Raw genomic sequence first — 21,876 nt, forward strand, 5'->3', positions numbered from 1 at the left:
CATAGGCGGTATTTACTATTAACTCCGAAAAATGGAAGTGACTTATCCGCACTTTAGCCTCAAAGCTTGAAAAGTTAACCAGTCGTAAGTGGTTAGCGCCTTTGTCTGGCGGAACTTAACAAAATGGCGTTTTCTGGAATCTTACGGAGACTCTGCATATTGGTCAGCTCAGTATTAACTTATTTGGTGAGCGCTGTCCCCAAATCCCGTTCCGGCTGCACTCGCAGGGCTTGCAGCGACATTGAGGTATCTGCCCGCCTGTCCGCCCACCCGGGAAACGGGTAAGATTTGAGAGGTACTTTATAGGGGCAGTTAAATGAAGACTCAAACAAATCCTAGTGTTGATGCGGAACTGCGCGCCGAATGCCTTGGCTCTGACACCTGTTGAGCTGCAAGACTCCACTAAAGCGTCCCACCTAATGACTGTAACAACGTCCCCTGAGGTGGGCCAATATGGCGACGGTCTCCTCTTGGCACAGCCCTCTTCCCTCCCTCATGATGGGCGGCTCCGGTAACGCCCATTGGCCAACTAGGAGGCGGTGCCAGGCTTACTTCGTTCCCTCATTGGATTGAATAACTGAGGGAGCCGCCAATTCTCCTCTGCCACTCCAAGTTTCCGCCCTCAGAGTTAATCTGGCGTTTAATTGGCTTTTAATTCACGTCAATATGCGTCCTTTCCTGTCTTTTTTCAGTCTTAATCCAATCATAACTTTCCTGGCTGCCCGCCTGATTTCTGATTGGTTTTAATCAGCTTCAGCCTATCCTATTCCTGTCTACTTCTTACCTCTCCTCCCACTAGGATTTTGCCCAAGCATATCCCGGATTCTAGTTGGCCGTTGTTCTGTCATTCCTATCAAAGCTTTCCCTATCCCAATGTCTCAGGGAGCCCGCCTGCCGGTTGACTGGTTTCCTTCCAAGCCAATAATCCCCAGCTCCCGCCCATCTTCACTTCCTGCATCCTTCATTGGCTTTTAACACTGAGAGGGCTGTCTTTTTGGGCGGACACCAGGCACGCAACTTAGTCTTACACGCCTTAGAGAGCAAGCGAGTCTTGCCATTGGAAAACCTCACCGTCTTTCTTCTGCAAGTCCCACCTTTCCCCCTCCCTCATTGGGCGGGGCAGCAGAGAAGGGGCGGGGCATAGGTTGGGCTGGTGGCGCGCTGCTCCCTCCTCCTCACCCCCCCCTCCCTGTCCGGTCCGGGTTCGCTTGCCTCGTCAGCGTCCGCGTTTTTCCCGGCCCCCCCCAACCCCCCCGGACAGGACCCCCTTGAGCTTGTCCCTCAGCTGCCACCATGAGCGGTAAGGATGAGTCCACTCCAGGCTTAGGGGTGGGAGGCGAGTGAGGGGGCGCGCGCGAGGGCCGACCGGGCGATCCCCGCCGTGAGGGGGGGCGGGCGGGAGGCGGCGGCGGCGGCCTAGGTCCCGCCCGGGGCGGAGGGAAGGGAGGGAGACGGGGCAGTGGCTGGGCCTCCGAGGAGGAGGGGGATGGGCCGCCCGCCCCGGGGGAGGGGGCAGCGTGGCCTCGCCCGCCCCCTGCCCGCCCCGGCCACGGGGGACGGGCCTTACCCCCCACTACTCGGCCGCCCGCCTGAGGCTCCTCCCGCCGGGGGCTGGAGCCGCGGGGGCGGCCCGAGCAGTGAAGGCCCCGCCCGGGCCAACCGCTTGTCTGGTCCGTCCTCTGGTCGCCGCCTGCTCCGGCGCCCTCCTCCCCCCACTTTCCGTAGATTTCCCTTCCCCCCGCCCCACCGTCCCGCCCTTTCCACGCCCCTCACCCCGAAACCGCCCTTTCCCTCAGGGCCCGCCCTCCGCCCCGAAACCTCCTGACTACTAACCAGTACACCCCTTTAGTTCCTTAGTAGTATTCACAAATGTTTTCCTACTAAAACTTTTTATTTCTTTTTCCCTTCTCCTCTTGTTACTTTTAATACTTGGGTTTTTGTTTATCTCTCTCTTTTTTTTTGAGAGGGAGTTTCGCTCTTGTCGCCCAGGCTGGAGTGCAATGGTGCGATCTCGGCTCACTGCTACCTCCCGGATTCAAGCGATTCTCCTGCCTCAGCCTCCGGGAGTAGCTGGGATTACAGGCATGCGCCACCACACACGGCTAATTTTGTATTTTTAGTGGGGACGGGGTTTCTCCTTGTTGGTCAGGCTGGTCTCAAACTCCTGACCCCAGGTGATCCTCCTGCCTCAGCGTCTCAAAGTACTGGGATTACAGGCATGACCACCGCGCCTGGCCTCTCCATCTCTTTTAACCTTAATTTTAGCAAGCTTTCCATCCGCCCACATATTGTTTTTTGCCTTACTTGTCCTTTTTTCCCTTAGGATACTTTTTCTTATTTTGAAACTCTTTCAGCATGACTACCATCCTTCACATTTCCTATCCCCAAAGCACTTTTTGAATGTTTTCTTAGTTAATTTTGTGTAAGGGAGAATTGAGGCCCACTTTTGGCACCATTGAGCCTAGTTCATGTCCTGCATGCCCTGCAGCTCCCCTCTGCCCTCCAATCCATTTTCTTTATACTGGCGCCTTTCGCCTTCCTGTTAGTCATTGCTATTTCATCATAGCCTCCTTTTATCCTTCCTACTTCATCTCTTTTCTTCCCTCAAGTTTAAGTTGTTTGTTTTTTAATTGTTTTAGACCAAGATCACTCCATGGATGAAATGACAGCTGTGGTGAAGATTGAAAAAGGAGTTGGTGGCAATAATGGGGGCAGTGGTAATGGTGGTGGTGCCTTTTCACAGGCTCGAAGTAGCAGCACAGGCAGTAGCAGCAGCAGTGGAGGAGGAGGAGGGCAGGTAAGTGATAATAATAGAGTGGGGAAGATGTTGAGAGGATGTAAATATTCTTAGATAATTGCCTTACTCTTCATAGAAAGCTTTTTAGGGAGCTTATCAAAACCATTTTATAGATAAGAAGTAAGAGTATGGAGATCCCCAAAGACAGGAGTTTCAGCAATACAGATAGGTCAGCTTTTTGTTTCTGTTTTTTGCTCCTTGTCTGCACTACGTTGCTGTTTATTTGTTGTATACTGCCCCCTAGGCTGGCAGCTGGGTGTCACTAACTCCTTTCCTCTCCCTTATTTTTGGCCAGGAGTCCCAGCCATCCCCTTTGGCTCTGCTGGCAGCAACTTGCAGCAGAATTGAGTCACCCAATGAGAACAGCAACAACTCCCAGGGCCCGAGTCAGTCAGGGGGAACAGGTGAGCTTGACCTCACAGCCACACAACTTTCACAGGGTGCCAATGGCTGGCAGATCATCTCTTCCTCCTCTGGGGCTACCCCTACCTCAAAGGAACAGAGTGGCAGCAGTACCAATGGCAGCAATGGCAGTGAGTCTTCCAAGAATCGCACAGTCTCTGGTGGGCAGTATGTTGTGGCTGCCACTCCCAACTTACAGAACCAGCAAGTTCTGACAGGACTACCTGGAGTGATGCCTAATATTCAGTATCAAGTAATCCCACAGTTCCAGACCGTTGATGGGCAACAGCTGCAGTTTGCTGCCACTGGGGCCCAAGTGCAGCAGGATGGTTCTGGTCAAATACAGATCATACCAGGTGCAAACCAACAGATTATCACAAATCGAGGAAGTGGAGGCAACATCATTGCTGCTATGCCAAATCTACTCCAGCAGGCTGTCCCCCTCCAAGGCCTGGCTAATAATGTACTCTCAGGACAGACTCAGTATGTGACCAATGTACCAGTGGCCCTGAATGGGAACATCACCTTGCTACCTGTCAACAGCGTTTCTGCAGCTACCTTGACTCCCAGCTCTCAGGCAGTCACCATCAGCAGCTCTGGGTCCCAGGAGAGTGGCTCACAGCCTGTCACCTCAGGGACTACCATCAGTTCTGCCAGCTTGGTGTCATCACAAGCCAGTTCCAGCTCCTTTTTTACCAATGCCAATAGCTACTCAACTACTACTACCACCAGCAACATGGGAATTATGAACTTTACTACCAGTGGATCATCAGGGACCAACTCTCAAGGCCAGACACCCCAGAGGGTCAGTGGGCTACAGGGGTCTGATGCTCTGAACATCCAGCAAAACCAGACATCTGGAGGCTCACTGCAAGCAGGTCAGCAAAAAGAAGGAGAGCAAAACCAGCAGACACAGCAGCAACAAATTCTTATCCAGCCTCAGCTAGTTCAAGGGGGACAGGCCCTCCAGGCCCTCCAAGCAGCACCATTGTCAGGGCAGACCTTTACAACTCAAGCTATCTCCCAAGAAACCCTCCAGAACCTCCAGCTTCAGGCTGTTCCAAACTCTGGTCCCATCATCATCCGGACACCAACAGTGGGGCCCAACGGACAGGTCAGTTGGCAGACTCTACAGCTGCAGAACCTCCAAGTTCAGAACCCACAAGCCCAGACAATCACCTTAGCCCCAATGCAGGGTGTTTCTTTGGGACAGACCAGCAGCAGCAGCACCACTCTTACACCCATTGCCTCAGCTGCTTCCATTCCTGCTGGCACAGTCACTGTGAATGCTGCTCAACTCTCCTCCATGCCAGGCCTCCAGACCATTAACCTCAGTGCATTGGGTACTTCAGGAATCCAGGTGCACCCAATTCAAGGCCTGCCGTTGGCTATAGCAAATGCTCCAGGTAAGCTTTCCGATCTTTTGCATTTATTGGGAACCAACCCTAGCATCTTAGCTGAAACTTGAGTCTAAATAAGGGAATAGAGCTTTTTGAGATAACACTTTCTTGAGGGCTAGTCATATAGGCAAATAAATTTGAGAAATAGAGATTCTGTTTAAGTAATTTGGAACTGAAGTAAAGGAAACTTCTCCAGTTAGTTTGATGAGAAAGGAGCACTTCTGGGCAATATTTTGGAGTCTGTGTACTACTCAGTGTTTTTGGTGCTGCAGAATAAGGGTTGACAAACTTTTTCTGTAAAGGGCCAGATAGTAAATATTTTAGGCTTTGTGGGCCTCATGTGGTCACGTTTTCTTTTCTGTTTTCTTTTTTTTTTTTTTTGAGATAGAGGCTTGCTCTGTTACCCAGGCTGGAGTGCAGTGATGCAGTCTCGGCTCACTGCAACCTCTGCCTCTCGGGTTCAAGCGATTCTCCTGCCTCAGCTTCTTGAGTAGCTGGGATTGCAGACAAACGCCACCATGCCCAGCTAATTTTTGTATTTGTAGTAGAGACGAGGTTTTGCTGTGTTGGCCAGGCTGGTCTCAAACTCCTGACCTCAGGTGATCCACCTGCCTCAGCCTCCCAAAGTGCTGGGATTACAGGTACGAGCCCCTGCGCCTAGCCACATTTTCTTTTTTGTATGTTTTTTTCCGCACCCTTTTAAAAATGTAAAACCATTTTTAGCTCTAAGGCCTTCTTTGGCCTGTAGGCCAACTCCTCCATAGGATAAAAATTGATTATGGGCCGGGCACGGTGGCTCACTCCTGTAATTCAGGCACTTTGGGAAGACGAGGCAGGTGGATGGGTAGAGTTCAGGAGTTCAAGACCAGACTGGGCAACATGGCGAAACCCTGTCCAACAAAAAATACAAAAATTGGCCAGGCATGGTGGTACATGCCTATGGTCCCAGCTACTCGGGAGGCTAAGGCATGAGAATCGCTTGAATCCGGGAGGCAGAGGTTGCAGTGAGCCAAAATTGCACCACTGCACTCCAGCCTGGGCTACCGAGTAAGACTCTGAAAAAAAAAAAACCAAAATGTAGTCGGGCGGCTGAGCATGGTGGCTCATGCCTGTAATCCCAGCACTTTGAGAGGCCGAGATGGGTCGATCACCTGAGGTCAGGAGTTCATGACCAGCATGGCCAACATGGCAAAACCCCTTCTCTACTAAAAATACAAACAATTAGCCGGGCATGGTGATGCGCACCTGTAGTCCCGGTCACTCAGGAAGCTGAGGCCAAGAATTACTTGAACCTGGGAGGCAGAGGCTACAGTGAGCTGAAATCACATCATTGCACTCCAGCCTGGTTGACAGAGCAAGACCCTGTCTCAGAAAATAAAAAAAAAAAATTTGATTATGAGCTGGGTGCGGTGGCTCATACCTATAGTCCCAGCACTTTGGGAGGCCGAGGTGGACGGATCATGAAGTCAGGAGTTCAAGACCAGCCTGACCAATATGGTGAACCCCGTCTCTACTAAAAATACAAAAATTAGCCAGACGTGGTGGCACAAACCTGTAGTCCCAGCTACTCGGGAGGCTGAGGCAGGAGAATCTCTCCAACCTGGGAGGCAGAGGTTGCAGTAAGCCAAGATCGTGCCACTGCACTCCAGCCTGAGCGACAGAGCAAGACTCCATCTCCAAAAAAAAAAAAAAAAATTGATTATGAATTTTGCCCGTTTGTAGAACACAGATTATCATCAGATATTTCTTGTGAACTGTAACTCCTAATTGAAGGAAAAATGATCTAATGGGTTGCTTTTCAACAAAATAAGTTCCCTGGTTAGTATTAACCAGAATATCCCACACTGAGCATGCTGGTTAATCAGGGTTGAATTTTTTTTAACTCCTAGTTATCTTAAAAACAAAATCCCATAGCTTCCCTTCACACTAACATATGAGTGTCCTAGGTGATTCTGGTATTTCCTAGGTAGCAGTCTAACTTCCTAGTCTGCTTTGAAAGTACTGTGTATGGTTAGGAAGGGAGGAGAGAGAAAGGGAGTGGGGTAAGTTGGGGTCTGGAATGGAGTGGGGGATGTGGGATTGAGAAGAGTTAGGAATGAGGAGAGCATTGAAGGGAAAAATAATCTGGGAAGAATATTGAATCGGTTGACCATGGTGTTCAGGGTCTTTCATTTTGAACTAAATGTTTCACTATTAATTTGAAATTAAAACAGTAAGCAGGTGTAAGTCTATGTAGACCGTGTCTTTTTTTTTTTTTCGTTTTTGAGACTGAGTCTTGCTCTGTTGCCCAGGCTGTAGTGGAGTGGTGCAATCTCTGCTCACTGCAACCTCCGCGTCGTGGGTTCCAGTGATTCTGCTGCCTCAGCCTCCCAAGTAGCTGGGATTACAGGCGCGAGCCACCATGCCTGCCTAATTTTTGTATGTTTAGTAGAGACGGGGTTTCACTGTGTTGGCCAGTCTGGTCTTGAACTCCTGACCTCAAGTGATCTGCCCGCCTCGGCCTCCCAAAGTGCTGGGATTATAGGTGTGAGCCACCACGACCTGCCTGACTGTAACATTTTAAATTCCGTTGTATGGAGCTGATCTTTAATAAAGCACAGTAAAAGGATATACACACATTTTTATATTCTGGCACAGTTATACAAATATGGAAAATAGTTCAATGTCACCAAATAATATCACGCAACTTCTAGTTCTTTTTTTTTTTTTTTCGTTTTCTTTTTTGGGATTGAGTCTTGCCTGTCTCCCAGGCTGGAGTGCAGTGGTATGATCTTGGCTCACTGCAACCTCTGCCTCCCGGGTTCAAGCAATTCTCCTGCCTCAGCCTCCCGAGTAGCTGGGGTTACAGGCGCACGCCACCATGCCTACTAATTTTTTGTATTTTTTTTAGTAGAGGTGGGGTTTCATCATGTTGGCCAGGCTGGTCCCGAACTCCTGACTTCGTGATCCACCTGCCTTGGCTTCCCAAAGTGCTGGGATTACAGGCGTGAGCCACCGCACCTGGCCACTTCTGGTTCTTTTGGCATATATATGTGGGTTTATAAATTGTTTACTTTTGTTACCAAGTTCTCATTCCATTTAGACTGATTCTTACATAAGTGAGGGTAACAAATAGGCAACCATATTTCCTGCCTCTTGCAGTTTTGGTAAATCTGGGGGGAAAGTCTGCTTGAGTTCCCTGATTTTCTTACATTTCTGTGGTGAGTTTAGAAATACTACGTGTTGGCCGGGCGCGGTGGCTCAAGCCTGTAATCCCAGCACTTTGGGAGGCTGAGACGGGCGGATCACGAGGTCAAAAGATCGAGACCATCCTGGCTAACACGGTGAAACCCCGTCTCTACTAAAAAATACAAAAACTAGCCAGGCGAGGTGGCGGGCACCTGTAGTCCCAGCTACTCGGGAGACTGAGGGAGGAGAATGGCGTAAACCCGGGAGGTGGAGCTTGCAGTGAGCTGAGATCCGGCCACTGCACTCCAGCCTGGGCGACAGAGCGAGACTCCGTCTCAAAAAATAAAAAAATAAAAAAATAAAAAAAAAAAAGAAATACTACGTGTTGAGCTTTAACAAGACAGTAATTTTCTTAGTTAATTGAAATCTTAGAATTGAAAGTTAGAGCTGGAAGGGACTGAATTTATCCAGTACAACTGCCTTATTTTCTAGACGAGGAAATTGAGGTACAGAGAATCACTTAATGAGATAACAGACAGAGCTGGGGCTAGTTCTACTAGTCTAGGGTGTAACCTGTTTTAACTAGGGACTTGAAAAATTCTTTAGATTGTTAAAAATGTGTTCGAAAAGATGTTTTTGCTTTACGATTTAATGCTCTAGAACTGACAGGTGTTTTATAAACTAAACATTTATGGGAGTAGAAATGGGAAAAGTTTTATAAAAACTGAGCTCTACAGCATAGAAAATTAGACACTTCTGGGCAACCTACACCATCATGTTTGTTTTCTTTTTTTTTTTTTTTTTTTTTTTTTTTTTTTGAGACGGAGTCTGGCTTTGTTGCCCAGGCTGGAGTGCAGTGGTGCAATCTCGGCTCACTGCAAGCTCCGCCTCCTGGGTTCACGCCATTCTCCTGCCTCAGCCTCCAAGTAGCTGGGACTACAGGTGCGCACCACCATGCCCGGCTAATTTTTTGTATTTTTAGTAGACACGGGATTTCACTGTGTTCGCCAGGATGGTCTCGATCTCCTGACCTCATGATCTGCCCACCTCGGCCTCCCAAAGTGCTGGGATTACAGGCGTGAGCCACTGCGCCGGGCCTCATGTTTGTTTTCTATTTGCTCTTAGATTGAAGTACCCACTTTTGCTTTTCTTCAAAGCAAAATGGATTATTCCTGTTAATAATTTGGATCCTTGCAATTCTTAAAGGCTTATAACTTAGGCTTTAGAGAAAAGATGTGTTGCGTTCTCATAGATAAATCATGCTCTGGGGAAGTCTACCATTTAATATGTCATAGGCTAGTGCTACCTAGTTACTGATGGTCTTTGAGCTGAAGAAAATGCATGTGTTTCTGTAAGGTAACAGGAGCTTGACATTCACTAATGAGATAATGAGGCATTGACAGGCTGTTTTGTGAGAGCTGAGATTGTTCGCTTCATTAATAGGGGTTTTTGAAGATCCAAATTTCCTCCTTTCTGGCTAATAATAATTGTGTAGTATTTCCCCTTTAGTTTATACGACTTTATCCTTCATGAAAGATAAAAAAATTACTTCCCAGAAGCTCACTGCTTTTTCAGCTTTTGCCTTCCTGCTATAAAGTATCTTGTTTTGGCCAGGCATGGTGGCTCATGCCTGTAATCCCAGCATTTTGGAAGGCCAAGGCGGGCAGATCTTTTGAGCCCAGGAGTTCAAGACCAGCCTGGGCAACATAGGGATTCCCCCATCTCTACAAAAGATACGAAAATTACCTGAGCATGGTAGCACACACCTATAGTCCCAGCTACTTGGGAGGCTGAGGTAGGAGGATCGCCTGAGCCTGGGACATTGTGGACACAGTGAGCCATGATCACGCCACAGCACTCCAGCTTGGGCGGTAGGGTGAGTCCCTGGCAAAAAAAAAAAAAAAAAAAAGTGTCTCATTTTACCCCCTTCTCTGATAGTTATTTTACTGTAAAATTTAACCTTTTTGCAATATGTTCAACTTCTTAATGGTATGATGTAGAAAGAACATTGGATGTGAAATGTTATATGATATGTGTATATATCACTGTACAAAATGAGATATATTACATGACTGTGGGAGATTGCAGCTTCCATGGTGTTTACTTAGTCTGTTTATATTTATTATTATTTTTTTAATGATTTTTTTCTTTTTTTTTTTTGGAGATGGAGTTTTGTTCTTATTGCCCAGGGTGGAGTCCCATGGCGTGGTCTCAGCTCACTGCAACCTCTGCCTCCTGGGTTCAAGCGATTCTCCTGCCTCAGCCTCCCGAGTAACGCTCACCACCACACCTGGCTAATTTTTGTATTTTTAGTAGAGTTGTACCATGTTGGCCAGGCTGGTCTTGAACTCCTGACCTCAGGTGATCTGCCTGCCTCGGCCTCCCAAAGTGCTGGGATTATAGGCGTGAGCCTCTGTGCCCAGCTGCTGATTTTTGTATTTTTAGTAGAGACTGGGTTTCACCATGTTGGCCAGGATGGTCTTGATCTCCTGGCCTCCCAAAATGCTGGGATTACAGGTATGAGGTTTTTTTTTTTTTTTTTTTTTTTGAGACGGAGTCTCGCTCTGTCGCCCAGGCTGGAGTGCAGTGGCTGGATCTCAGCTCACTGCAAGCTCCGCCTCCCGGGTTCACGCCATTCTCCTGCCTCAGCCTCCCGAGTAGCTGGGACTACAGGCGCCCACCACCTCGCCCGGCTATTTTTTTGTATTTTTTTAGTAGAGACGGGGTTTCACCGTGTTAGCCAGGATGGTCTCGATCTCCTGACCTCATGATCCACCCATCTCGGCCTCCCAAAGTGCTGGGATTACAGGCTTGAGCCACCGCGCCCGGCCGAGCTTTTTTTTTTTCTTGACACCCCTCTTTCTTTATCAGCAGCTTTTCCTTTCATTTTGTAGTCATATTCTCCCAGAGCTTTGTTTTATTTTATTTTATTTATTTATTTATTTTAAGATGGAGTCTTGCTTTGTCACCCAGGTTGGAGTGCAGTGGTGCGGTCTTGGCTCACTGCAGCCTCCATCTCCTGGGTTCATGCAGTTCTCCTGCCTCAGCCTCCCGAGTAGCTGGGATTACAGACATGCGCCACCACGCCTGGCTAATTTTTGTATTTTTAGTAGAGACAGGGTTTCACCACATTGGTTAGGCTGGTCTTGAACTCCTGACCTCAAGTGATCCACCCACCTCAACCTCCCAAAGTGCTGAGATTACAGGCGTGAGCCACCATGCCCGGCCTATTTTATTTTATTTTTTATTTAAAGCCTCAGATGTTTTTCTTAGCCACTGCTGAATCCTGAAACTCTTGCCACAGGTTGAGGGGGAGTTGACTTTTAAAGATTAAGTTTGGATGACTACTTGTGAGTTGTGTCTAATAAAGTGTGCAGGACTGGGCTTTGGCAGGAGAATAGAACATATTTCCTTGATGGGTATAATTCACTCACGAACCAAATTTCAGGTACTGAAAATAACGATTTCACATCTGCTGGGTTTTATTGGGGTCAGGAAAATGTCTTCTCTTAGAAGTTAAGTTGAATGTGATACCAGGGTTGGTTTGCCAAGGGTGTTACTAAACTTGGGGTCAGATTGCTGAGATCTCATTTGTTAAAAAGTTGTGTTTTAGACCAGTAAATTTGGACATTAATGAAAAGTAGGTTTAGATGATTTAAATGTCTTACCAGTTATCATTTTTGTGCAAAAGGTCATATGAGATAATTTTCTATTTTAAGATATTTTATCAAATATAATATTGAATGTTTCTGTATTTTTGTCTTTACCTAGTATTATACTTGTTTCTCTTTTTAATTTAAAATTTTTATTTTCTTTCTTTCTTTCTTTTTTTTTTTTTTTGTTTTTCTTTGAGACGGAGTCTCGCTCTGTCGCCCAGGCTGGAGTGCAGTGGCGCGATCTTGGCTCACTGCAACCTCCGCCTTCCGGGCTCACGCCATTCTCCTGCCTCCGCCTCCCGAGCAGCTGGGACTACAGGCGCCCTCCACCACGCCCGACTAATTTTTTGTATTTTTAGTAGAGACGGGGTTTCACCGTGTTCGCCAGGATGGTCTCGATTTCCTGACCTTGTGATCTGCCCGCCTCGGCCTCCCAATGTGCTGGGATTACAGGCGTGAGCCACCGCGCACGGCCAAAAATTTTATTTTCTACAGATATCAGCACAGAAAGATATACTTGGTTCTTAGGGTGTTTGGTGCTTTTTTTTTTTTTGAGACGGAGTCTCGCTCTGTAGCCCAGGCTGGAGTGCAGTGGCCGGATCTCAGCTCACTGCAAGCTCCGCCTCCCGGGTTCACGCCATTCTCCGGCCTCATCCTCCCCAGTAGCTGGGACTACAGGCGCCCGCCACCTCGCCCGGCTAGTTTTTTGTATTTCTTAGTAGAGACGGGGTTTACCGTGTTAGCCAGGATGGTCTCGATCTCCTGACCTCGTGATCCACCCGTCTCGGCCTCCCAAAGTGCTGGGATTACAGGCTTGAGCCACCGCGCCCGGCCCGTTTGGTGCTTTTTAAATGGTTATTTCAGTTTAAGTAGGAAAGATCTCATTTAAAATCTAAGTGCTTTGAGGGGGCCGGGCGAGGTGGCTCACGCTTATAATCCCAGCAATTTTGGAGTCCAAGGCAGGCGAATTGTCTGAGCTCAGGAGTTCGTGACCAGCTTGGGCAACACGGTGAAACCCCATCTCTACTAAAATACAAAAAATTAGCCGGGCATGTCAGTATGCGCCTGTAGTCCCAGCTAGTCGGGAGGCTGAGGCAGGAGAATTTCTTGAACCTGGGAGGCGGAGGTTGCCGTGAGCTGAGATCGCACCACTGCACTCCAGCCTGGGCAATAAAGCTAAATTCCGTCTCAAAAAAAAAAAAAAAACAAAACTAAGTGCTTTGATTGATTTGAAAATCAGTGGAATATGAGAAGACAGTCTTCAGACCTTTTCCATGGCTCCTATTTATTCATTCCAGTGGCTTTCTCTTTATGAATGACGTCATTGTTAAATCACGTTGCCTTGTGTAATGGGGCCATTTTAGTTCTTAATTAAATAACAAGAGTGCCTTCTGTTTCAGAAAAGTTTAGTATCTGTTGTATCTCCCTTTCCCTTTGTTTCATTTTGTAAAGTAAACGTGCAGCTAATAATTTAGTTCTGCTCATTACTTGCTTTGAAAATGTTTTAAAATGTAAGATGAACATCTGTAGAAAAACTTTATTATGTAATGCTTTTTAAATTACTTATTGGGTGTCTGTCAACATTAGTGGATAATAGTTGAGTTTTTTTGTTTTACTATTTAATTGAAAAACAAGCACATTATTTTTCATATTTCCTACAGAAAGTGTTACAATAGTATTGTCATTTTCTTTTTTTTTTTTTTTTTGAGACGGAGTCTGGCTCTGTGGCCCAGGCTGGAGTGCAGTGGTGCGATCTCAGCTCACTGCAAGCTCCAGCTCCCGGGTTCACGCCATTCTCCTGCCTCAGCCTCCTGAGTAGCTGGGACTACAGGCGCCTGCCACCACACCCGGCTAATTTTTTGTATTTTTAGTAGAGATGGGGTTTCACCTTGTTAGCCAGGATGGTCTCGATCTCCTGACCTCATGATCCGCCCGTCTCGGCCTCCCAAAGTGCTGGGATTACAGGCTTGAGCCACCGCGCCCGGCCAGTATTGTCATTTTCTTTAACATTTAGCAATATACAGGGCCTGGTATGCTAAAGGATTACTTTAAAATGTATTTGCCCACACCATGATATGACTGTATTGTCAATACTGTGCTAGACTTTAAGTAAGAATTATTTCCCTTAGAAGACTGAGAAACTTTTTAAAAGTAATTTCTTTCTTTTTTTTTTCTTTGAGATGGAGTCTCGCTCTGTTGCCAGGCTGTAGTGTAGTCTCCACCTCCTGGGTTTAAGTGATTCTCCCTCAGCCTCCTGAGTAGCTGGGACTACAGGCGCAGGCGCCACCAGGCCCAGCTAATTTTTGTATTTTTAGCAGAACAGGGTTTCACCATGTTGGCCAGGATGGTCTCAATCTCTTAACCTCATGATCCACCAGCCTCAGACTCCCAAAGTGCTGGAATTACAGACGTGAACCACTGTGCCTGGCCTTTTTAAAAGTAATTTCAACTTTTATTTTGTTTGTTACATGATCCTGAGGTTTGGGATACAGATGATCTTGTTCCCCGGATCCGGTCGTGAGCATAGCACCCAACAGTTAGTTTTTCCAACCTTACCCTCAACCCTCCCCTATCTAGTAGTCCCCAGTGTCTGTTGTTGCCATCTTTATGTCCATGAATACTCAGTGTTTAGCTCCCACTTACAAGTGAGAACATGCGGTATTTTGTTTTCTGTTCCTCCATTTATTCACTTACGATAATGGCTTCCAGCTGCATCCAGACATGGATGCAAAATATATGATTTCATTCTTTTTTATGGCTATCCTGAAAAACGTTTCTGTAGAAACTTTCTAAGTGTATCTTTGAGTTGGTTGCAAATCTATGCTGTAATTTGGATTTGTCCTTTTGTTCTAGTGTTTTTGGGACTCTGGCTTGTGAAAATTGGGCAGTATGACTTGTTTGACAAGTTTGGATGTGCATATCTAATTTTCTATGAATTCTCCTTCTCACCTATATACAAAATAAATAATAATTTAACCACTTGGAAGAAGGAGTTTTTTGTTTGTTTTTTTGAGATGGAGCCATGCTCTTGTCACAGAGGCTGGAGTGCAGTGGCACGATCTCAGCTCACTGCAACCTCTGCCTCCCGAGTTCAAGCAATTCTCCTGCCTCACCGTCCTAAGTAGCTGGGATTACAGGTGCCCACAACCACGCCTGGCTAATTTTTTTGTATTTTTAGTAGAGATGGGGTTTCACCACGCTGGCCAGGCTGGTCTCGAACTCCTGACCTAAGGTGATCTGCCCACCTCAGCCTCTCAAAGTGCTGGGATTTACAGGCGTGAGCCACCATGCCTGGGCTAGAAGGAGGTTTTTTTGTTTGTTTTTGAGACAAAGCCTCTCTGTCGCCCAGGCTAGAATGCAGTGGCACCATCTCAGCTCACTGCAACCTCTGCCTCCTGGGTTCAAGTGATTCTCCTGCCTCAGCCTCCTGAGTAGTCAGGATTACAATTGCCTGCCATCATGCCCGGCTAATTTTTGTATTTTTAGTAGAGACGGGGTTTCACCATGTTGATCAGGCAGGTCTTGAACTCCTGACCTCGTGATCCGCCCGTCTCAACCTCCCAAAGTGCTGGGATTACAGGCGTGAGCCACCGCGCCTGGCTTAGAAGGAGTTTTAAAATATAAAATACCTAGATCAAGACAAAGACTTAGACAGGTAGTGGCTCAAGTCTGTAATCCCAACACTTTCAGAGGTCGAGGTATAAAGACTGGTTTAGCCCAGAAGTTCAAAACCAACCTTGGCAACGTAGTGAAACCCCCATCTCTATTTAAATTTTCTTTTTTCTTTTCTTTCTTATTTTTTCTCTTTTTTGAGATGGAGTCTTGCTTTTTGTTGTTGTTGTTGTTGAGACGGAGTCTCGCTCTGTTGCCCAGGCTGGAGTGCAGTGGCCGGATCTCAGCTCACTGCAAGCTCTGCCTCCCGGGTTTACGCCATTCTCCTGTCTCAGCCTCCCGAGTAGCTGGGATTATAGGCGTGTGCCAGCACACCTGGATAATTTTATATTTTTAGTAGGACGGAGTGTCTCCTGTTTTTCAGGCTGGTCTCGAACTCCTGACCTCAGGTGATCTATTAGCCTTAGCCTCCCAAAGTGGTGGGATTAAAGGAGTGAGCCACCGCACCCGGACTGCATTTCCTTTTTTTTTTTTTCAATTTTGAGACAGAGTTTTCCTCTTGTTGCCCAGACTGGAGTACAGTGGTGCGATCTTGGTTCACTGCAACATCCACCTTCCAGGTTCAAGCGATTAGCTTGCCTCAGCTTCCCAAATAGCTGGGATTACAGGTGTGGGCTACCACGCCCAGCTAATTTTTGTATTTTTAGTAGAGACGGGGTTTCATCATGTTGGCCAGGCTAGTCTCAAACTCCTGACCTCAAGTGATCCTCCCGCCTTGGTCTCTCAGTGCTGGGATTTACAGGTGTGAGCCACCGCGCCCAGCCTTTAATTAGCCTTTGAAAGCAAGAAGGTCGAGCCAGGCATGAGCCACTGCGCCTGGCAGGAGATAAGGTCTTTCTATGTGGCTTAGAGTAGTCTTGAACTCCTGGGCTCAAGCAATCCTCCAACTCAGCCTCCCCAGTAACTGGGATTATGGGCACAAGGTTCTTTGGTGTGGTGTCCCTTTGAAAGAATATCTGTATTTTCTGGCCAGGCGCAGTGGTTCATGCCTGTAATCCCAGCGCTTTGGGAGGCTGAGGTGGGTAAATCACTTGAGACCAGGAGTTCGAGACCAGCCTGGCCAACATGATGAAACCACGTCTCAACTGAAAATACAAAAGTAGATGGACTTGGTGGTGCGCACCTTTAATCCCAGCTACTCCCAAGGCTGAGACAGGAGAATCGCTTGAACCTGCGAGGTGGAATTTGCAGTGAGTTGAGACAACACCACTGTACTCCAGCCTAGGCGATAGACCAAAACTCCATCTCAGAAAACAAAAGAATATTTGTATCTTCTGTCTTGTCATATTAAAAAACATAAAAGAGTATCTGGTGTTATCACATTTTAAGGCTTCTTATCTAGCTTTCTTAAGTGCTCTTTAAGAAATTCAGTTACATTATGGTTCAGTTAATTTACATAGGCATTTGCTGAACACCAGTATACTTAGTAATATAATTACTCCCAGCAGGCTCAAGAATGAGAAAAGTGTAAAAGTAAAAATGAGTTCCAATTTTTGGTACTTCATTCTTAGACAGATTTAGCAAAATTTATTGAACATTTATTATGTGCCAATGCCCTAGCTTCTTGGAGCCTTTGAAACAGGTAAGGCTGCTGCTAGGCTGGGTGCAGTGGCTCACGCCTGTAATCCCAGCACTCTGGGAGGCCGAGGCGGGCAGATCACAAGGTCAGGAGATCAAGACCATCCTAGCTAACACGGTGAAACCCCATCTCTACTAAAACTACAAAAAAAAAAAAAAAAAAAAAAAAGCCAGGTGTAGCTGGGCGCGGTGGCTCACATCTATAATCCCTGCACTTTGGGAGACCGAGGGTGGCGGATCACAAGGTCAGGAGTTCGAGACCAGCCTGGCTAACATAGTGAAACCCTGTCTCTACTAAAAATACAAATATTAGCTGGGTGTGCTGGCTCACGGCTGTAGTCCCTGCTACTCCGGAGGCTGAGGCGGGAGAATCACCTGAACCTGGGAAGTGGAGGTTGCAGTGAGCCCAGATCGCGCCACTGCACTCCAGCCTGGGCAACACAGTAAGACTCTGTCTCAAAAAAAAAAAAAAAGCTGGGCGTGGTGACTCACACCTGTAATCCAGTACTTTGGGAGGCCGAGGCAGGTGGAACACAAGATCAGGAGATCGAGACCATCTGGCTAACATGGTGAAACCCCGTCTCTACTAAAAATACAAAAAATTAGCCCAGTGTGGTGGTGGGTGCCTGTAGTCCCAGCTACTCGGGAGGCTGAGGCAGGAGAATGACGTGAACCTGGGAGGCAGGGCTTGCAGTGAGCCAAGATTGCGCCACTGCACTCCAGCCTGGGTGACAGACTTTGTCTCAAAAAAAAAAAAAAAAAAAAAGAGCCGTGTACTGTGGCTCACGTCTGTAATCCCAGCACTTGGGGAGGCCGAGATGGGTGGATCACAGGTCAGGAGATCGAGACCATCCTGGCCAACATGGTGAAACCCCATCTCTACTAAAAATACAAAAATTAGCCAGGCATGGTGGTGTGCGCCTGTAATCCCAGCTACTCAGGAGACTGAGGAAAGAGAAACGCTTGAACCTGGGAGACGGAACTGGCAGTGAGCCGAGATCACGCCACTGTACTCCAGCTTGGGTGACAGAGCGAGACTCTGTCTCAAAAAAACAAAAACAAAAACAGATAAGATTGCTGCCTTCTTTTTTTTTTTTTTTTTTTGAGACGGAGTCTCACTTTGTCACCCAGGCTGGAGTGCAGTGGCCGGCTCTCAGCCTTCTGGGTTCACGCCATTCTCCTGCCTCAGCCTCCCGAGTAGCTGGGACTACAGGCGCCCGCTACCACGCCCGGCTAGTTTTTTTGTATTTTTTTTTTTTAGTAGAGACGGGGTTTCACCATGTTAGCCAGGATGGTCTCGATCTCGTGACCTCATGATCCGCCCGCCTCGGCCTCCCAAAGTGCTGGGATTACAGGCTTGAGCCACCGCGCCCGGCCAATTGCTGCCTTCTTAGTGTGCTCCTCTGCTCCAGTTGCTTTTATGCTATAGCTTTACTTAGTGCACTTCAGAGGAGACCAGTTTTCACTCACCTATTCCTGAGAGTTGCAGACAAATGTATGAAGTAATAGGGCCATAAATATTTTGATTTATATTATAGTCTTGTGGGTACTGTGTTAGATGTTATTAGATTATTTATTAAAATACATTTTTTTTTTAAGAGTGTGTACATGGCTCACTGCAGCCTCAAACTCCTGGGCTCAAGTGATCCTCCAACTTTAGTCTCTCAAAGTGTTGGGATTACAGTTGTGAGCCACCACACCCGGCCTCTCCTATTTTCTTGAGAGTTGTTCTGTTTTCTATAAATTAAAAAAAACATTTTTTTTCCCTACCTTTCTAGACCCCGTTTTGTTTTTTGTTTTGAGAGGGAGTCTTGCTCTGTCGCCCAAGTTAGAGTGCAGTGGTGCAATCTCGGCTCACTGCGACCTCCACTTCCTGAGTTCAAGCAATTCTCCTGCCTCAGCTTCCCAAGTAACTGAGAGTACAGGCGCCTGCCACCACGCCCAGCTAATTTTTGTATTTTAGTAGAGACGGGATTTCACTTTTTTGGCCAGGAAGATCTCAAACTCCTGACCTCAAGTGATCCACTCGCCTCAGCCTCCCAGAATGCTGAGATTACAAATGTGAGCCACTGTGCCTGGCCTTAGACTCTGGTTTTATTAAAAGCACTGTTTTACTTTTCTTACTGTCAGCTAATTCCTGTCACCCATCTCATCCTCCCCTCAAAAACCCCAACACTTCAAAAATGTTTATGAGGTAATTCAAGACATCTAAGCAATATATACGATAATATAGTAATCTTTTTTTTTTTTTTTCTTTTTTTGAGATGGAGTCCCGCTCTCTTACCCAGGCTGGAATGCAGTGGTGCAATCTTGGCTCACTGCAACCTCCACCTCCTGGGTTCAAGCGACTCTTCTTTTTTTTTTTTTGAGATGGAGTCTTGCTCTTCTCCCAGGCTGGAGTGCAGTGGCATGTGGCGGCGTGATCTCGGCTCACTGCAACCTCTGCCTCCTGAATAGCTGGGATTACAGGCGCCTGCCAACATGCGCAGGTAATTTTTATATTTTCAGTAGAGACAGGGTTTCACCATGTTGGCCCGGCTGGTCTCAAACCCCTGACCTCAGGTGATCGTCCGCCTCGGCCTCCCAAAGTGCTGGGATTACAGGCGTGAGCCACTGCACCCGACCATAGATGATCTTTTACCTGTATCCAAGTTCATGAAGCAATACGTTACAAATACTGGTAAAGCCCATAAAAGCACCCTTTGTTAACACTTTTTAACATTGCTACTGAACCTTTGGTTTTATCAATGATATGGTTGTGTGTGTAGATGAACTTCCTTACTTTAATCTTCTAGTTTAAAATGAAAGTAGAAAATTAAACTATCTTGGTCTGAACTGACTGTTAATTTAGTGGAATTTCTTGACTTCTGCTTTTAGAAGTAGGATGATTATAACTACTGAATTTATTGTGATGTAGATTTATAGATATACAAATACATATGAACAAATTAAGTTCATGTGTATTAACTATTCTTTGTACCTCTTGAACCACTTCAGATATGTCAGTGTTTTAGATCTTAACTGCCTATAGGGCAGGAACCACCTCTGTTTTTGTTTTTGTTTTTTGGTTTGAGACAGAGTCTTCCTCTATCTCCCAGGCTAGAGTGCAGTGGCATGATCTTGGCTCATTGCAACCTCTGCCTCCAGAGTTCAAGCGATTCTCCTGCCTCAGCCTCCTGAGTAGCTGGGATTACAGATGTGCACCACCACGCCCAGTTAATTTTTGTATTTTCAGTAGAGACAGGATTTCACCATGTTGGCCAGGCTTGTCTCAAACTTTTGACCTCAAGTGATTCACCCTCCTTGGCCTCCCAAAGTACTGGGATTAGACATGAGCCACCAAACCTGGCCTTTTTATTTTTAAAATTTTTATTTATTTATTTATTTATTTTGTTTGTTTGTTTGTTTGAGACGGAGTCTCGCTCTGTCGCCCAGGCTGGAGTGCAGTGGCCGGATCTCAGCTCACTGCAAGCTCCACCTCCTGGGTTTACGCCATTCTCCTGCCTCAGCCTCTCGAGTAGCTGGGACTACAGGCGCCCGCCACCTTGCCCGGCTAGTTTTTTTTTTTTTTTTTTTTTTTGAGACGGAGTCTCGCTCTGTCGCCCAGGCTGGAGTGCAGTGGCCAGATCTCAGCTCACTGCAAGCTCCGCCTCCCGGGTTCACGCCATTCTCCTGCCTCAGCCTCCCGAGTAGTTGGGACTACAGGCGCCCGCCACTGCGCCCGGCTAGTTTTCTGTATTTTTTAGTAGAGACGGGGTTTCACCGTGTTAGCCAGGATGGTCTCGATCTCCTGACGTCGCGATCCACCCATCTCGGCCTCCCAAAGTGCTGGGATTACAGGCTTGAGCCACCGTGCCCGGCCGTTTTTTTGTATTTTTAGTAGAGACAGGGTTTCACCGTGTTAGCCAGGATGGTCTCGATCTCCTGACCTCGTGATCTGCCCGTCTCGGCCTCCCAAAGTGCTGGGATTACAGGCTTGAGCCACCGCGCCCGGCCTATTTTTATTTTTTAATAATACAAAATGTGTTTGCTGCCATAAACATTTGGGTACGGAATAAATACGACATGAAGGAGAACAGTGGTTGTGCACAAAGGACTGCTGATGTAAATTACAGTTTCAGTGTGGGTAATGGGAAAATTCAAAGCATTTACTTGATAAAGATCTGTAGAACTTAAATTTGCAAACTTTTTTTGAGGATGGGAAAAATAAGTAACAATTATCTATATAAAATTGATTAAAAATAGTCAAACAATGCAAAATTAATAAGAGAAAGTAAAATTTACTGAAATTTGTCCAAATGGATTCACTGTTGACAATTTGGTGAATATCCTTCCAGCCATCTTTTTGTACATTTCTGTACAATTATCTATGTGTAGTTTTGTCAATAGGCACTTAATTATGATCATACTATCCACAGTGCTTTGTAACCTATTTTCACTGACCAGTGTGTTATGAACATCTTTTATATGTAAGTAAATGTAAAGTCTTCATCATTTAAAATGATTTTATGGTGATTCCGTAGGGTATTTGTAGTAGAATTACTAGAATTTATTTAACCTTATTGATGTACATTTGTTTCCAAAATTTCAGTGTTATAAGCAATACTGTGATGAACATCCTTATCCAATATTTGATTTTTCTTTTTTTTTTTTTTGAGACAAAGTCTGGCTCTGTTGCCCAGGCTGGAGTGCAGTGGCACGATCTCGGCTCACTGCAACCTCCGCCTCCAGGGTTCACACCATTCTCCTGCCTCAGCCTCTCGAGTAGCTGGGACTACAGGCGCCTGCCACCATGCTCAGCTAATTTTTTGTATTTTTAGTAGAAACGGGGTTTCACCATGTTTGCCAGAATGGTCTCGATCTCTTGACCTTGTGATCCGCCCGCCTCGGCCTCCCAAAGTGCTGCGATTACAGGCATGAGCCACCGTGCCTGGTCTGTTTTTTGTTTTTTTGAGCCTTAGCCTCCTGAGTAGCTGGGACTACAGGTGTGCACTACCACGCCCGGCTAATTTTTGTATTTTTATTAGAGATGGGATTTCGTCATGTTGGCCAGGATGGTTTCGATCTCCTGACCTCGTGATCCGCCTGCCTGGGCCTCCCAAAGTGCTGGGATTACAGGCGTGAGTCACCGGTCCTGGCTCATTTTTAGTATATTCACAGGATTGTGCAACCATCACCACAACCTACGAACATTTTCATCACC

At 46.6% G+C, this 21,876-nt stretch overlaps 1 protein-coding gene across 6 annotated transcripts in view; it reads left to right on the forward strand.

Moving 5' to 3' along the window:
• The first annotated feature begins 1,191 nt into the window (after nucleotides 1–1,191).
• Nucleotides 1,192–21,876, forward strand: part of SP1 (Sp1 transcription factor) — a 36,415-nt gene continuing 15,730 nt past the window's right edge. Inside the window, exons 1-3 of one of the 6 annotated variants that reach the window (XM_005571005.5) lie at nucleotides 1,192–1,300; nucleotides 2,640–2,797; nucleotides 3,093–4,605. In XM_005571005.5, the coding sequence (XP_005571062.1) occupies nucleotides 1,294–1,300; nucleotides 2,640–2,797; nucleotides 3,093–4,605 (1,678 nt within the window). In that variant the 5' untranslated portion in view covers nucleotides 1,192–1,293. Of the gene's footprint in view, nucleotides 1,301–1,551; nucleotides 1,671–1,804; nucleotides 1,836–2,639; nucleotides 2,798–3,092; nucleotides 4,606–21,876 lie in introns of those variants that run through there. The other 5 variants (XM_005571009.5, XM_065524270.2, XM_065524271.2 and 2 more) reach the window with 5 other exon arrangements.

This window comes from Macaca fascicularis, chromosome 11 (genome assembly GCF_037993035.2).
Source record: "Macaca fascicularis isolate 582-1 chromosome 11, T2T-MFA8v1.1".
NCBI classification, from domain to species: Eukaryota; Metazoa; Chordata; class Mammalia; order Primates; family Cercopithecidae; genus Macaca; species Macaca fascicularis.